The sequence below is a fragment of the Streptopelia decaocto genome (assembly GCF_964273445.1).
Source record: "Streptopelia decaocto genome assembly, chromosome: 4".
In the NCBI taxonomy this organism is placed as follows: Eukaryota; Metazoa; Chordata; class Aves; order Columbiformes; family Columbidae; genus Streptopelia; species Streptopelia decaocto.
Genome location: NC_138658.1, coordinates 9,260,595 through 9,279,176, shown reverse-complemented (window position 1 = coordinate 9,279,176; position 18,582 = coordinate 9,260,595). Strand labels below are relative to the sequence as shown.

The 18,582-nt window shown below is 37.9% G+C and overlaps 1 protein-coding gene across 45 annotated transcripts in view; it reads right to left on the bottom strand.

The window, feature by feature from the left end:
• Nucleotides 1-18,582, bottom strand: part of ANK2 (ankyrin 2) — a gene marked incomplete at its 5' end in the record, with an annotated part of 366,277 nt that overhangs the window by 137,132 nt on the left and 210,563 nt on the right. For all 45 annotated transcript variants that reach the window (XM_082051544.1, XM_082051555.1, XM_082051526.1 and 42 more), the window contains 3 exons: nt 1,542-1,640; nt 3,004-3,102; nt 14,331-14,432. In XM_082051544.1, the coding sequence (XP_081907670.1) occupies nt 1,542-1,640; nt 3,004-3,102; nt 14,331-14,432 (300 nt within the window). The remainder of the gene's footprint in view (nt 1-1,541; nt 1,641-3,003; nt 3,103-14,330; nt 14,433-18,582) is intronic.

The following is an 18,582-nucleotide window of genomic DNA, read 5'->3' as shown; positions in this document are numbered from 1 at the left end:
TGCAGCTGGATCACGCTGCGTTAAGGACTCGCTCTCCAGTTCAAGTCAATGGGACTTAATTAAGACAACGTGGCACAAATCCATGGCATAGATATGACAGCAGTTTGAATTTGTCCTGTCTGGAGGCAACCAGTGAGCAGCAGTGGGGAAAAAATGCCATTCATCAGATTCATTAAATTAATTCAAGTAGCAAATGCCTGTTAGCAGGTCTGTGTACGTTACACAGAACATCCAGTGCTAGCAATAAACGTGTTCAAAACTAGAGGAGTATATAAAATAATACCTGTGAAAACAATTTCCAATTATGGCAAGACTTTTTGGAGGGATAATGCTTCATGAAAGTATCATTTTTACAATTATTTCTCTTACCATGCTCAAAGTCCTAACATCACTTTTCCTTCTTATACACATGAAAAGGCTGAAAAACGTATGCAGAAATCATCCAGTTAGGTCATTATGAAAGGAGTTTGACAATTAAAGACATTAAAGACAATTCTTGTCTTTAATGGAAATAGAGCATGGGGAGTAACAGACCATCGGTTGTTCTGAGACAGCTCTTTAGCAGTCAGTTTCAGGAAAAAATGCATAATAAAGAAAATATTTTAAAAAATCTTGGAGTCAGGCAGCTTAAAGTTCTTTTCAAATTCTCTCTCGTCTTAAAATGTAATGAAAGTACAGAAAAAAAATGATTTATTTTAGAAACCTCTTAGTTCATCTGCCTTCTACTTACTTTACACTGTCCATCATAAATTTGTAATGGCAAACAGCAAAAAACCCTGTCAGGTCTGGGCAAGCAAGACGTGGAGCGAGCCAGACTTAGGATGGACTCCGACATATGAAAACCTTTTAGAAACTCGTCTGTGTTCCTGAAGATCAGGGAATGCGCAACAGAACAGGATTGAGAAAAGCATTTAACAGAGGCCCCGATACGCTTCCTGAAACTCTCTTGAACCAACGTAGCTCCCAGCAGCACTGTTAAATCAGATTGCTCTCTTTTGCTCATATAACTCAGCAAGATTAAGCTAAGGGCCACTATCTTGCCTATAGACACTAAGCACTAGGAAAATGTAATTGAAATTTATCTAACCCTGAAGCTTGACTTATTTTTCTCATCATCTTAGCTTGTACAATTACTTTGAAAATCGTATTTTTGGTCATTGAGTGACGCACTAGGACTCAATTTGAACACTGTTAGTTAGCTCGATGATTTACTTCTGCGAATGTCACAAGCTGACTAGATGCTTCAGAAAGACGCAGTTTCTTTATCATATAAAGTCCTCATCTATACCATCTGTTCAGTTCTTCAAAGCTACAGACAGTTGCCATAGTTAAGGTAGCATTTACAAACATTAATCAAATAATTTATTTGACAATTTTTTTTTTACTTCCTTTTATTCTACTTACTAGTGAATGCTACGTAAGCCTCAATTTGATTGATTTGTAAGGCTTAGATGTTTGGAATCACTGCCTAACATCTCAGATCTATCTTACAAATTTATTGAACTCACTTTTAGAAGAGAGAAGGGAAAACAGCATCATACCTGAGATTGTGCATTAATATTGGCTCCTTCCTTAATGAGAACTTTGACAACTTCAGCTTGTCCTGCTAAGGATGCGATGTGCAGGGCTGTGTTCCCTTTCTGTTGCATGGAGGAAAAAACGAAAGACATTACACTTCATTAGGAATAATTTCAACCAGCAATTCTTTATAACCTTCATTTTTTTTGAGTACAATTTTATCTTACAGTTCCATGATGTCCCAAAAACATCACAGGGGATACAATTGGTAGCTGCAGCCACAAAGATGTGAGTGGTTGTGTAACCCTAACAGCGTAACATAACTTTTGAGTTAAATTACGGAATCTGATTGGGGCATGTGACAAAGTTCTAGGTAAAGTTTAGTATGGACCAACAGGTCTTTTGCATTCAGGTCCAGAGATCATGCCCTGTAGAAGGCAGCTGAAATCTAGGACTCCTGAAATCCAATCTGTGAACCACACGTAAAATGAGATTTCCCAGTACAAGACCCAAAAGGAAGATCTGACAGTTAAGTAACAGAAATCAACCTTCTAAACACAGAAGATAAATGTTTTTCCTCTTCTCTCACTGGCATAAAATTAAAATGTGCATTTTTGAAAGGCATTAACTTTAAGAGATGCACTGCACAACAAAAATCATCTCTCACAAAACAGCAGCAGTGCAGTAGGCCACTGCTTTTGTAAGAGCTTTGTATTTTTTCCAGGCCAATCACTCTTCCTGGCAGTGATATTTAAATGGCTCTATTAAACAATCAAGGTTCATAAATCCAGAACAAAACCCCAAATCCTATCTAGAACCTGGTGGTTCTACTAACAGCTTCACTGAGGGGTGACTTAGAGATATTTTTGAAAGAGGGAACATCTTTCCACCAATGATGGAAATCACAAGTTCAGCAAGAAGCTCTCTGAGCTGAGGATCAAGTTTTGAACCTTGGTGGAGAACATGTCCATCAGAAATCATAATAAAAGATAAAAAATGAGCTGCAGGAACACAGTGGTCATAACTGAATCCAAGGCTAAGCACAGTCAGCCAACCTAGGCACTAGGAGTCAAACATTCCGTTGTTCAAAGCAACAAATCTGGCCGACGACAAGGAATGTACCATCCATAGACAAATAACACATTGATTCAATGTTTTTGACTTATGCAGGTGCTTGTCTGTGAAAAGGCTGAAGGCAAAACAAATTATGACACAGGTGTTTTCTTCCATTGTGTCCTTGAGTGAAAAGGCTCTGGATATGATACAGGCAATTACCAATTTTCAGAGATTTTTTTATAAACCTACTATATTCACTCTCCCTGTAATGGAGACTTGTCATTGGAAATAATGAAAAACTGAAAACATTTCCAGTATCAGTGAAGTAGTTATATTATCTTATTTTGTACTTTAGTTTTTTTCTCTAAATTTCTCCCATGTATTTGATTTTTCCTTTTGTGAATAAACTTACAGGCATGCATGAATTACCTTAGTGGCAGAATCCACAGCTGACCCTCTTTCCAATAATTCTTGTACAAGTCCCACATGGCCTTCTTTAGCCGCCAGGTGCAGAGCATTGAGTCCATTCTGTAAGCACAAGGGCCATATCAATTACAAATATCAGTTCTGAAGATACACATTCCTACCTTACTCTGCTATAAGAAGAAGATTATTAGCTGGAATACTATTACATCTCTTAGCTGGCTGTCTACATAAGTCAGATATTTTGGACTTGGCTAGTTAAGCCAAGGCACTGTGTGACAAACTTCTCCAATAACATTTTTCTCATAGCAACAAAGACATCCAAACAAACCGTATTTTGCAGCTAGCAAGTAACCATAAAATATTCCTTCCTTTCTGATAGCTTCGCATTTCCCTAGACTACTACTTTGGGTATTTCCATGGAACCCATTATTTCAAAATTTGAGTGCATATCTGCCTTCTATTTACTGTAACCTTATCTAGCCCCACTGAGGTATTATCATCACAGAGAAATCACAGGAGTTAGCTAAATTTACACAGGATATGTTTATTGAATCAGGATTATTCCAGGCTGATATAGCTTTCCTGAACCCTGGGCTCTCCTCCCTTCCACTGGGATAACTGGTATCAGACAGAAGACCAAAAACACAACTAGACCATACACGATTATAGATATAGATATGGTTATACATGGTTTGCAAATTACATTGATCCTTGACTTAATACATCTGCTGGTTTCTGACAAGCAAGTCTTCGCTAAACTTCAAGGTTTTGTAACCTCATTCAAAAAGGAAAAGCAATTTAATGAAGTGCTAGGAGTTTCAAAAAAGGCAGCCTAAGAAGGTGAACATCTAAATCCCTTTCATATTAAATGGGAATAGAATACTTTGTCTCATTAATTCTGGCCATGGAAACTGGATCTTCCTCTTCCTAGTATCCCTGTTCTACCCAAGGGAAAAATATAACATGACAGTCTATTTTAACTGAATTGCCAACCTATATTTCAGAATCCTATGGTATCTTTCACAGTACATCAGGCAGGTGACAGCAACAGATACTGCTATTGCCCTGAAGCATTCTGCTGTTTTCCATATTGCAGGCATCATAAGCAATACTCAGGTATCTGAGTAACTTGCAGCAAGTTTAGCACTGTGTAATTCCTATGACTTTATTTGCCTCTAAGCAGTTATTTAGATTACAAAATAAACAAGCAGCTTTCTGGTCTTTTCTTTGTCCATCCACAGAGGGAGTTCAAGCCTGTAAGTCCTAGTAGGATTTTAAAGCACTTAGCACTTCACAGGAGGCATTTAATGGGAGTGGGTCCAATGGCTGCAGACACAGCAATCCAAATACATTTCTGAGTAACTCCATCTAATTCTACATTCACATGAGCAGCACAGGCAGATTTTGTGGTCAAATTCAGAAGTGCAACTATGAAAAAAGCAAAGGAACTGAAGGAAAGATACATTCACACGCTGCCACAAGAAGAATATCCTTGTGCAGCCTGGTAGTTAGGAAACGTTAATGAGAAGTGTGGTTTCAAATCCCATTACGTGGGTAAAGCAGCAGCAACCAGATCATCTTTGTTCCAGAGGAACACTCTTACTGCTGAGCTGCAGAGTCCAGGGGTGGCAGTAGTGCCATGCCCTGGAACAGGGATATATCTTTAGCCAAAATTATGTGTTGAGGTTGACCACAATCATCAAGATGAGGAACACTGTACATCTCAGTGAAGTTTTTGCAGGCTGAAAACATTTCAGAAAATTCTAATCTTTCTTGTTTTTGAAGCTCAACTGAGTATTAAATAACCATAATTACTACCTACAGTGGTTTAAAGCTTTGAAATGGTATTTTGTGAGGAAACACACAGCGGTCTTCTTGTTGTTTAAGAACAAAGACCTGTTCTCATATCTAATCTCACAGATTCAGTCATCAACACTTTCATAGAAAGTATGAACAGTAACTTTGATTTCTTGCGCTTGTACATAGCTGATGTATTGCTATGATATGTTATTAACCTTTTTCACTCTCGATGAGCAGACTGAACTCCACAAACAGCAATATTACATGGCCTACACAAATTATTTGCACACACATGCCTTGGAATGCAAAAAGTTGATGGCAAGCTTTTTAGTTTACTGAGTGCCAAAGTATGGAGAAAGCAAGGCTCATCCCACTTCTTAATCAGTAACAATCTCTTAAAATGTCTGTATTCGTAACCCTAAGACACATATCTAATGATACCACATTAAGCAGCTGAAAGCTAATATTGCTGCATAGATTATGTTTCTTTGCAACATATGATCTTTTTATTTATTAACAATTAAAACATAAGCAAAATTAATACAGTGAGGTCCAGTAAAAAGGGTACAGAAAGAAACTATAGCCTAAATACAGTTCCTACTTTAGATATTTAAATTCTGTCATTGCTTAAATAAAGTAGTTCAGGGCAAGCAATAGTAGAAAGCAAGCACTACACTTTAAATGCTGAGGGCCAGCATGACTGAAGCCTTAAAGCAAGCTTTGTTCCTCCATAATCAGAACCAATGCTGTAATTATTTCCCAGCCCACATTGCTGATCCCTGCTACTTATGATTATGGAAGCTCAGATTTAATCAATGCAACTCCTCCGTTCTTGTCAACTGGATTCTTGTATTTTAGAACAACAAAGGTTTCTAACACTTCCCTTTTTCACTGCCATGCCTACCAAAAAGTTGTGTGTGGGGGGAGATGAAATTAGTTGTCTGCTAAGCAAAACTGTACCGCATAGGGACTTGCTACTCCCCGCAAAGCATATGTATACCATAGCTACCTTTCTTTTAGAGGCTTATTTGTAATTCTAAGTCTCATAAAAGAACACAATACTAAGCTTTGCAAGCTTGGCTCTTCAAGTGCTTTCCTGCAGAGTGTGATTCCCTCAGTTCTTTTTCTCTTTTACCACTGAGCTAGAGGCATCAGCAGTTCATACCCCGTAGAGTGTTACCAATGCACACACACACCACTACTGCTCACAGCGCTTATTATAGTGTCACCCTACACATTTTCACCACATCAGAAAAGCCCACAGATTTCTTGTAAAGTCCTAGAAATCACCAGTATTTTCTAAGCTAACTGAATATCTGCCATGTTTTTTTCCGCAGGACTGTCTCACTACTATTGTCTGAAAATCACCCAAGGAAGGCCATGGTACTTCTGCCTTTGAACCCACTTGTCTTATGGAAGGGTCCTTACATGGAATGGAAGTTCTTCAGCTGCTACCCAGTGTGGTGTTAATCCTGTTGTGCTATTTACTCCTTCTGGCACATCACCCAGATCACTGTTACATCCAACAGCAATAATGGCTCATACTATTCCTGCCGAGCCCTGTTACGCCAAAGCAAACCAACCCCACAGAAAGGAGGCTTCTTGGCAGAGCAGCAGATCAATCCATAGTTCAAAGAACATCTTAAATCAGTGAAGTCAGCACAGCTACCAGAAGTGCCTCTGCTTCTCCTGTCCTCTCCTCTGCTCATTTCTATCTCCAGCCACCTTTTTGCAGATCAGGTCCCTCAGTCGTTCCGTATGAGGCAGCACACATGCTTCTGGCCGGTGCTAGGGAGAGCATGGCATGGAAGCATGATCACAACACTAGGGCAAGGTTTCATCTATAGTGGTATTGCCTTAGGTCAGCTTAAAAAGACCAAATACAGCCCCAGCAGTTGTCTAACATTACTACAGCTTCACTGACACTCCCATCTAAGCTCAGCTGTGACACATACAGACAGTAACCTGGTAGTCCTGGAAAGCTTTACTCACCTTCTGCTGGTGAAAGTTAGTGAGAAGTATAAGCCCAACAGAAAATGTATTGATGGGGGAAAGAAAGTGTTTGAAGGAATTGAGAAAAAAGTGAACATTGGCTTGTGTTACTTCAGTATGTAATGGTCTTTGCGCTAAAGAAAACAACCCTTGTTAATATAATAATTCTTACTTTCCTGAAGTTTATTTCAGTTTGAAGATACTAAGTACTTAAGATCTTTAAGAATATTAGGATGCAAGATTGCATATTAACAAAATTAACCCTCTCCTTTACGCTAAGAGGTTGACACCTTATAACTCCCATTGACTCTGATGGAAGTTGAGTCACAACACTTTCCAGGAAGGTTTGCAAACATTCGAGTTTCTAATTACTCTTGCCTTTGCTATACAAGGTTAGAAAGGCATTTAAGAAACTGTCAGAAAAAACATCATGACAGTCAACAAAAATAAAACAAGTAAAAAATTTATTTCTTTTTTTTTGGTAATGTATTGACATTCTCTTGAAGCATCAAATGCAATGTACTTTTACAAAGTTCTTTCCACTGATGCTGTGTTCACAGGCCTATATAGACTAATGGGCCAAAAGCAAAGCATAAATTACGGAAACAAAGAAAATTACAAAGCTATTGTGAGTAATTCTGCATGATCATACTAATTCCTTTATGTGCTTTGACAGAGTTAAGAAGGCATCTGCGCTCAACAGCAGAAGCTGAGACTAAAAATCAATGTCATAGTCTTTGTTAATGTCACACACTTTTCTCCATATCTCTAATAGATGTCAGTCTAAGGTTGCTGCAAATTCTCTTCTCTGAATAAATCTCATGGGGAAGTTAAAAGTGCACATGGCCAACATCATTTCAAGAAGGATTTGGGAAAGGGCACATTAGAGAGCTGGGCATGGCATTCTCAAGTCTGAAAGTTAAAGTTTTTCCCAAAAATATCACAAAGAAATAAAGTGGATGGTTGAAAAAGGAAAAATAATTTCAGACTATGAAAATTCTCCCTTTATGTTGCTTTACAGAAGATGAATTCATGAAAATGAATTAACCTACTGAGTGACATCAATGTGTGATACTGTCGACCTCATTATGACTACAGTGCTACTTCAGGCTATAGTTAGCACTACAGGGAGCGTTCGCCGCTTTCTATTTGGACTAAATAAGGGAGTAATTAATAGCTGGTGCTTTGTCTCACTGTAACTGAAGCAATCAAGACACTACTCAAATTATAACGAAGCCAACAAAATGAGAGCAAAAGCCAAACAGACCTAAGTTTTAAAAAGCCTTTGAGCTGGCAGCCCCCGAAAACTACCTGATAGTTGAAACTTGTTCTGTTCAAGGTATCTGACTTCACATACATTCCTTGTGAGTACAGAAGACTTCATCAAAATAAATGCCAAAATCCATCATAAATTTTTCGTTCCAAGAAAGTAACTTTTATCACCATGAAAACTGACAAACCTCTGAAGACAATATGGGGAAAACATTACTGTGTGTTGCCTTTTGTATTACCAATTCTGTTTCAAAACACAGCATACAGTTGATGAACCCTTAGATTTGTCAGATTTTGGAGTCTAACTTCTGCTACAACTATGGGCTGCATAAATGCTTACTGTAAAATTAAAGTTCATTTTGCTAGTCAACATTTTAAATATTGATTCAGAAGCAAGTTGTTTTCTCTTGCTACATAAACTAGAAATAGCAACCATGTCCTAAAATAACTACATCTGTAACATAAGGAAAACAGCTTTAAAGGAATCAGAGATTTCCAACGGCTATCAGTTTTTCATCCTATAAAATACAAGTGATTTTTTTAAAGGTACTGCTTTTAAAACGGGAAATTTGTCCATTGACATTTCTAACTCTCTCCAGAAATAAATATAAATTATTTATTATTATCAGAATAGATTACATTGCTTGAATTCAGATTAAAGGATATGAACTGGAGGTAGCATTCAAAGCAGCACAATTAAGTAATAACTAATTATTAACTATATAACCATATTAATAAATGGAACTAATCCCTGTATTCAGTATATCCAGAACCATCAAGATACATCAGATTTTTAAAACAGTTAAATTGGGGAAATACTTTCATTATCTACAAAACCAGATCTCTATGAAAACTTAGGATCTGAAAAATAAATGCTAAAGCTGAAGAAAGCATCTTCTTGTGTTATTTCTGTTCAGGAAAGCTTATTCTCAGCATTATACACTGTTTTCCTAGTTGGGAACTAGTCTAAAAATAGCATTATACTGAGAAAAAAAAAAACCTTCCCTGCATATACAAGGCTTCATTTTTGAAAGAGTATTCAGTTATCTCACTCCTAAAATAAAATATACCCCCTATATTTTGCACAGTGTGTTTGCTCCTCTCCTTAACAGGAACAACCATGTAGACACCCCATTCAAACCCCTGGAGGAGGAGGAACAACTCTGAGGCTGCAGTAGCAGCTGTTGTGTCTCATTGCATGTTCCCCAACCTCTAGAAGAAGAATCCAAACTCTAGAAGAAGAATCTGCTCCCACTCCTAATAGAATTTACAATACACCAGTAATGCTTAACCAACAGAAGCTAAGGGTCTCAGATATCAAAAAGCTTTTTCAGCAATTTTATATGGTACCAGAGTCAGAGTTTGCAAGAAGCTAAAGCACTTGAATGTGCTCAGTGGATGGTGCAGGATAAGAAATTGGGCTTGCTAGTCCTGATGATGTAGGATGCTCATCTCAGTTCATTTTTTGTACTTGGGAAGCCCCACAGAGTCATCAGGGTCTTCAGGAAAACGGATTATCCAGTGCACAGACAGAAGTTTTTCCCAGCTAACAGGGCTGAGACACTCTAAATTAGACATTAATTTTATTCATAGATGCGAAGGGGTTATTTTAGCATTTCCTGGTTTGTACTGGTTGTCAAGAGTTCAAAACACTTCATGTAGTTTAGAATAATTCCTAAATTAACCGAGACATTGCATTCGTCCAGCTTTGATTTTACCCATAGAGTGTCAATGTATAACAAGCCCTGCTTGGCAATATACTGTTTGTGTGCTTCTGCCAGTCAGCTGCAGAAGGGAAGCACTTCCAACACAACAAAAATCTGCAGCAACTCTAGTCTTATTCCTCTCACATCAAGCAAAAGACTATGAACACTTCAAGAAAGACATGTCATCTTTCAAAGAAATTATCATATTAACTGTACTGTCCTGGGGCTGATCCTTTTTGTTAATATTGGTGGGACTCAACGATCTTAAAGGTGTTTTCCAACCTAAGTGATTCTATAATTCTGACACATAACATTTGCTGGATCTATTTCAATATAAGAACTTGAGTATAAATTTACTCTCTCCTAACCAGAGAACTTGAAGTTGACCAGGTTGTGTCCCATATAACTCAGCAAGTTTTTTCTTGACAGTAGGTCTTTTAATGGAAACTTTCTCCTAGACAGTAAGACAAGAATCTTACTGTGTATTTTCATTAAGCAGCACATGGAATGCCCGAGTTCTTATCCTGCTCATCATCAAATTCCTTGGCACAGACACCAGAACTACTCTCCCTTTTGTATCCTAAACTCCATTTGACACATGCCTACTATAATCATCTGCAGCTTTTCTTCAGCAGGGAAGGTAATGTCTCAAAATATTTTAGATTACTTCATTTCTTATTCTTCCATCTACTCCTTCCAAAATAAATAGTGTCCACAATTGTGGGCTTTTTAATTAGTTTTGACATTTCTCCAGTCTGAATGTCAGCATGTAAGTATCTGAAAAGAAGCAAGGAATTCTGTGGAGGCTTTCTTGGTGGTACAGATAACATTTGGATAGCACAAAGCTCCAGTTCAGGAAAACAGCCTTCTTCAGAGTAGTACTTAGCTCCATACTTAAACTAAATTAACTAGGACTTAAATGTAGTTTTAAAATTGAACACATACTTTTTTTTCACAGAAGTAAGGACTTGAGAATATGAAGGAACTTCAAAAAACCTGTCCCCCATGCTGTGAATTCTCTCTGTGCCCCAGCCCCCCGCAGCACGACACAGCGCAGCTCACATGCCTGCGCTCGGTGTCCCCGCAGCAGCCTGGGCAGTCCATAGGGAGGTTTGGGTTTTCTTGGGTTGTGAGGTGTTTTTATTGTTGGTTTAGGGTTTTTTTTTTAAGTAAGCTGTGCACAACATGGCTCACAGTCTGAGACAAGGCTTATGGAACCAAGGTTTGCTCAGATACACTGGGGAACTATGAGGAGCAGCAGTTCCCCCAGCAAAGGCTTCCCCTGCTTCATGAGAGCGGCCCCTGGACTGAGCACCCCCTGAACTGCTCCCAGGTCTCAACTCAGAGAAAACCCCAGCTGCTTTATGCAGAAGGAGCCCAAGAGCCAACTAATACAGCATGGATGATTAGGGAACGAGGACTCAAGGCTGAAACTTGGGAGGCAGGTCATTTAACAGCGTGGATACACTCCTTATGTTCCCAGACACAGACAAAGCACAGGAGTTTATTCTTACAATCATTACATGCAGGGATATGGGAGTGTAACCAAGGATGCCACAGTAATGACACCTTTCATTAACAGTTGTTCTTCACAGAACCCTTGCCCAAGACAGATAGTACAGTCAAATGTATGTCAGGGGCAGCACCTTCACAGTCTTCTCTGCTCCCAAACTTTCCCTGAAAACCTGCACCTTTTCACGAGGATCTCTTGTTCTTTACAGCTCGTCCATTGTGGGAGTCAAACAGAATAATCTGTGCTGCCAAGAAGTTGAACCCGATGCTTTAGTCTATGAAGGTGAGTAATCTTTGAAGTTTCTATTTAGATGGCGTGCTAAAATTTTAGTCCATCTCATGACGCATGAGTCACAAAACAGCTTCTGTGACATGTCTATTGAATGATTTACTGATTTTAAGGCTATTTAAAAACATCCTTTAAGCAATTTTACTTTCAAAATTGGTAGCTATTGTCCAGTTAATGGTAATTTTGATCAAATCTGGCTAAAAGTTAGGGGAAAGTTGGACACCATACATCTGGAGCTTTCAAGTGTCCCTTCAAAGAAATGCCATTGATTTCACTAGAATGTCAAGCTGTTTTTCAGGGCTGATGCAGACACTTACTTGCATACTTATTTTAAGTCACAGTTACAGTCCTGTTAAATTTGATGGTACTAGCCACTTAAATAAGCATTGCAAATGCAGTTCTCTATGCTATGAAGAAAAAGTAATTGGATTTATATGACAGACTTAAAAAAGAGCCAAGCTAAAATATTCTATCACCTTATAGTCATATAAACGGTGAAACTTTAACAGTATATTTTTATAGCAGTAATAACTTTCCTGAAAGGTAGTATTTTAAGCAGAAAGTTTAAGTACCCTTTTATAACAATATGTAAAACAATTTATTTTATAGAGAAGATTAACCAGAGACAAAAACATATCTAAGTAGCGATAAAAACATATCTAAGTTTGTAGTTTTGTGAAACAAGGTTAAAAACCATGGCTACTCTCTCTAACCAACTGAGGGTAATCAGAATTGCATTCCAAATGCAAGTGAGCTATAAGATTTTAATCTGCTTGGACACAAGTTAGCTAGTCAGCTGAAAATACCACCCACTGAATGTTTACTTACAGGCTGAGATCTCCCAAAAATAGCAAGGGAAACCTCAGACTTCCGCATCTCAGGTCACAGGGGATCAGGTGCTTTGTGTGGGGTGGCTAAGGAGAAACAATTGGCTGACCATACTGCTTTCAGTGTGATTAAGTAGTTTAGAATATTTCTATAATGTCCAGAGAGTATACTGCTCTTTCTATTACATGAGTCCACATTTGGAATTGGATCTGATCTTAGTGCAGCAATTACCTCTACAGTGCCAGCAACCACTCCTAAGGGAGGAGGCTGGCACCGTGGAGTGCAAAACCTCCTCCTGCTTCCTTTGAACTTCAAAATGAAGAAGTGTTTTTGAACCCACTGAAGATATCTGAGGTCATGCACTAACTACAGAGTTGCAAAAAATCCCTTCTAAAATGTTATGAAGGCCAGGAAGGGGTTTGGACATTAAATAACCAAGAAAATCATCATTAGAACTGAACCACTGAAGTTAAAGATGCACCAGAAATGCAAAAGAGACTGATCAAAACAGTAGAAAGGTCTTTCTTATAAGAAGTTGAAGGTCTACCACAAGTAAATAAAAGCAAGAAGATGATGCATAAATACTGTCTTTGAAAAACTCATTAGAACTCTTTCTGCCCTTCCAAACCAATTTCCTTAAAGGTTTCTAAATCAATTCCCCAACAATTTTCATAGAAGTGGCCTCCCGATATCAAAGAAGAAAACAAAATATTGGTTTCTTCAAGGAGGGTTCAGAGACACAGTAATTTCAACCCAAATTCCAAAGACTGGGGAATTTGCCACCAGCACCGCTGGCAGGGTACTATTCCAGAGCATACTGCCCAACGACTTTCTTAAAATTCTTTGAGAAAAACTAAGATTTCAAATTTCATGTGAGCTTATTGCTCTTGCTACCAAAGAAAACCCATGCCTTAGTAGCATTTATTTGCTGCCTTAGAAGCCCATGGCTTCTAAAGCCCACATTCATAGATATCAGAGCAGGAAACAACTCAAGCTTTCAGCCTGATGATGGACTTGGAAAATGTGTACCTTTTACCTCAGTTGTTAAAAAAATGAATAAAAACAAACTAGAAATGCTGTTTCAACAGCCTTTTTTCTTCTGGCTGCCCTGGAGAGCAGTTTATTAGCTGTCACAGCTTAATGGAGTCATAATATCATTTCTTTACTAATTCCAAAGCTAAATACAGTCTTATTTCCTAAATGTTTTATTTATTTGTAATGGGTTCATCCAGGGCAACTAGCAGCTCAGCTCCTGGACACAATTTACATTAGGAGCAGAAACATCTCTCTTAGTGTGTCTCAGGACAATCAATCTCATTCTGTTACAGCAATACAAAGCCAAGCAGACCAGGGAGGTGGTGGGTTTTGCAGAACACAGATGCTTCCAAACATCTCAACTGTAGCTTTCTACAAAGAAACCAACTGGAATTACTGAGAACCTTCAACTTGCTATCCAGGCATATTTTATCATAGTATTTACCTGTATCCAAGGAATACTACATAATAGAATAACTTCCACAACTAGAGCTTTTTTGCAGAACTTGAGTATTTTGAGGAATGCAACTCTATATACATATGCTCAGTGGTTCAGTTAGAACTGGAACATCACAATAGCGGATCCATTAGTGTTTGACTACCACAGCACACCTTACGTGTTGATTATAGGTACTTCACTAACTCACGTATCCATACCTGTGGGAAACTGGTAGGAAAGAGAAGCCTGAAAATGCGAATGCAATGCTTTTCTAAAAGCACCACGATTTTATGGACATTGTTAGTTTACTGTAGAAAGATACCACGGAAGAACAAGACTGAAGACAAAGCTCGAGATGAATCAAAACCTTATGAAGTAAGCTAGCCTGAACAAAATAGATTTTGAGGGGAGTTTCTTGCAACTCACTCTTGCAACTTCTGTCTTTTAGATATCTTACCTGATTACATGTGTTAATGTCTATTCCACTTTTCAGATATTCCACTACTTTGTCCAGATTGCCAGCTCTGGCAGCTCGTAGGAAGCTTGCATTGCTGTCAGACTGTGAAAAGAAGAAAACAATCTCTAGTTAGCTCCTGCTTAAAAGAGGGCACAACTTCATCACCAGTGGAAGGTTACACTTTATGCTGTAGAAGTATAAAATTATGAAGAGAACTGACTTTGCATTGTATCTGCATTAATTAGCATATACATACTTAAACAAGGTAATACTGGCACTAAAGAACTGCAGACCTGTCAGAGCAAACAAAATAGTGCAATGATTGCTTAAGTTCAGAATTTATGAAGAACCAATGAAAAAAACAGAAAACATAGTCACTGATACTAGCAACAAGAAAAATAAAAGTGTCAACTTACTAGCCACAGTTTTTTGGGTTTTTTATATATATGCTCAAAACTCTACAAAATAATAATCCATTGTGTTGTTGGCTATGCTACTTAACAAAACATATATTGGTTTTGGATTTGTACTTGTCATTAAAAGTTACATGACTACAATGCATATTTGTGCACACACACTGGCTTAACAGAGAGGTACACACTGGAGAAAAAACAATATACAAGAGCAAAAAAGTCCTGTGGATATATTTAATCAGCTGTGACACAGAAATGGGGCATGCTAAAGGAAAAAACTTCCCACAAACCTGGGTAGCATTGCCAGTGTAGCTAACCATAGAACAAAGCGGATGAAGTACTCAAGCCTGAGTATCTAAATCCAGGATAATGCTGTAAGTATGCTCACTCCTAACCTGCCTGCATTCATACATTTGCATTTAAAGCTCCATTAGCATTTATAGGTTAAAAAAAATCTATCATGTTTTCATTTTTTCAGCTAGGTTGTGGGAAGTACTGTTAGGCAAGGGAGCAAGGAATGTGCCAGTCTTGCCTTTATTTACGGTTATAGCATGAAATTACACTGGCTATTTGAAACCAGCATACACTTTGATGTTCACCCACATGTGAACCTACACACAGGTAAACTGGCTGCTAATGCAACTGGTGATACCAGGAGAAAAATACCATGTGCAAAAGAAGTAATGATTAAACAGAATAAGCATTTGAGAACACACACAGAGTAACAATTTTCATACTTAAATAAATAGAGAAGGAGCATGTTTCAAAAAGCAGATAAATAACTGTAAAAGCCTGTTTTCTGGGGACATATTAGCAAGGCACAGAAGGGTGTGCACACTATTGGACTAGTACTTGGTGTTCCACTGAAACACCTCTGATTGAGCATGATTCTCATAATTTCACCTCCTTGCCAGAAACACCAGGTGAAAATCACTCTTTCACATCCTGAGAATATCCTAGAAGCCTCACACTTTCAGCTTATTAATACAGATTGACAAAGCCATTTATTTCAGTCACCCAATCCATTTCGATGCATTTATTTTGGTCACCCTACTTATCACGCTGTACTAACTCTCTTCACAATCCTCGATACCAGCCTATTTTAATCTGCAACAGATGGATGCCATCAGAATGATTCTTCTTACAACTGCGCTACATGCCAAGACAAAAATATTTCCTTTTAAATTCCTTTCAGCAAACTTCAGCACATTTTCCACATCTTTTACTGTTAAGAAAACAGACTGTCTTTCTCAACGCACAGCAGGGTGAAGAGAAAGGTAGCACAGGAATTCAGACTGACAGAACCCTTCTATAGCCTCAGGCTTGAGTCAGGCACTCAGATGAGGCTTGACATGGGAGCACATTTCCATAGGTACTTGAAAGAGATACCTTTTAAGATTGAAGGACAGCTATGAGCACTGCAACCTCTCCTATGATGTGTTTGTGCACATAAAGAAGCAAAATTATATTTTCATGTTTAAATACCCTTGAAAAATCAACTGACTTGGTAAAAACATTAACCAAGAACAAATATTTGAGCACATCAGGGCTAAATCCAGACACTCTTGAAATTAATGGGAAAAGCAACTTTGCACTCAATAGAACGCACATTTTTCCTTCATTTCCCCCATTTTTTTCATGCTTTACTACTACTACAGTAATTTCGCATGCCAAAACTGAAATCATCTGTACTTTTAAAAGGTTAAGAGAGAATGATGCAACAACTTAACAACTATAAGTTCTGTTTTATTAGGGTTGAAGCAATCATTGCCTGTTTTTCTTTCACACAGAGTAACATGAAAGGCTAAAAATGTTAAAGTTCCAATTAATGCTGGAAGCTCAGATTGTAGCTAAGACCATACTAATAAACTCCATTTGTTTCTGGCTAAGAAGATGCAAGCAGCACTTACAAAATAGATTCTCATTTCCTTGATTCATGCTTTTGTTTTCTCAAAATTAAATTAGTGTCAGGTTATCTCACTTCAAGACATATTATGTATACCTGAATATCAATCACAATGCAGAATATGGACTTCTTGTATACATGAAGAGTTATTATGAATTAATGAAAAGGTCCCTGTACAGGCACTTTTATCCCAGGAGCATCTCCTGCTATGTGTGTTTTCACTCTGAAATCCCAGTGCTTGGCCATGAATAAAAGAGTAACAAAACTGCTAAAACCCCAGTGAAACACAATGAGACCTTGATGCTCCATTTAAGTGCCTTTGAAAATCACAGCCCACGTGATCTTTGGTTTTTCTATGAACTTTCTCACTGTATCATGTACTGATCTCAGATGAATATAATTGTACCCATCTTTTCATAGTCTGGCCTCTCCTGTTTCAAAATGGTTTCTCACAGACTTGGATGATGTTCTCATTTAAATCAAACTTGAGCACACTGATAAAAGACATGAAGCAGCAATTCAGCTCCTTCATATACAAATTCACTTACAGGTACCAGTGCGAGCTTTTGTGAAATATACAAAAGATTCAGCACTGTGTTTTGAAGTCCTAGAAGTTAGGAGTACTCATATCTGTATTTTCTATCCTGGTTTGGTTTGTAAACTATAATTTTTCAGTAGGTCATCAGTAGGCTCTCCTTTTCCTCATTCTTTCAAGGTCTTTAAAAAGCATTTTTGTCAGTACTACTGTCTCAGCAATTTGCTCACTTTGGCACATTAGGAATTCAAATCCATTTTGACAAAATTGTCTCGGGAGCCAGCACTCATGGTTTTCTGTAATCTTAACATGCTAAGAAGCCATGATTTATGATCTGTGGGCTTTTCCAATCGATTCAGTAATCTCATGAAATATTTTGTTTCCTTACACGTCGATTTACATGACTTCACGACGCATTTCAGTGGCACAGAAGCCAGCGTATCGGTCTTCACTAGTTTCTCGACTGGTGAAGAAAATCTGTCAACAAACTGCCATTTGAACATACTTTCTTTACAAGAAAGAAGATAAAACATGAAGCCAGAGTCCATTGCACCATATGATTTCTATCACATATTCTCTTCCCATGCACACACCTCTGAGATTTTTAGGAGTTATATGCATGTGTGCAGATCAGACTCAAAACCAAGCACTCTACCAGTAAGGAAGAGAAAGGACTGCAGAAGAGCATGCCTTGAGCTACTAGCAACCAGAAGAACACGAGAGGCTAGCAATCTGGGAAACTCCAGTGATGACACGTTAATTTGCAAAGTCTCAGCTGGCATCTCTGCATACCACAAATAATTCAGGTCATGAAGGATCACTTTGTTTACGTGTGGCCACTAAGACTGTGCTATCTAATCAATATGTCATTAATATCCTGTTAGAATAAGATAAGAACGGTTGAAGAATACTTTGCTGATTTTTTATGGCATGGGACAAACTGACAGTCTGTTGAATTAACAAGCTTTTTCTAATGTACTAAATTGAGAAATCCAAGCTGTTCTATCAAAAATGCACTACTAACAGTAGTTAACATTCACATTTGACTGCTCCATAGAGAACTTTTTTTACGGCAGCCATAATCAATTCTGGACTATTACTTGCAGTTCTACAGAAGCCAAACATTGATCATAGAAGGACAACAGTCACCATAAAAACAAAGAAACAAACAAAAAACAACAAACAACTTCCAATACTTATGCAATGAGAGTACAAGTATTTGATAACTACTTTGTTTTTTAACTTCTTTTTAAAATCTGTTTACAATGCAATTCTAATACACATTATAGATTTGTGAGGAATATTTGGTGTTATCGAACCTTATAAACAACACCTATCTTTTAACTTTTCTTTATTAACTTTCAACTGATGAAAAACAATTTCAGCCAGAAATGAGAA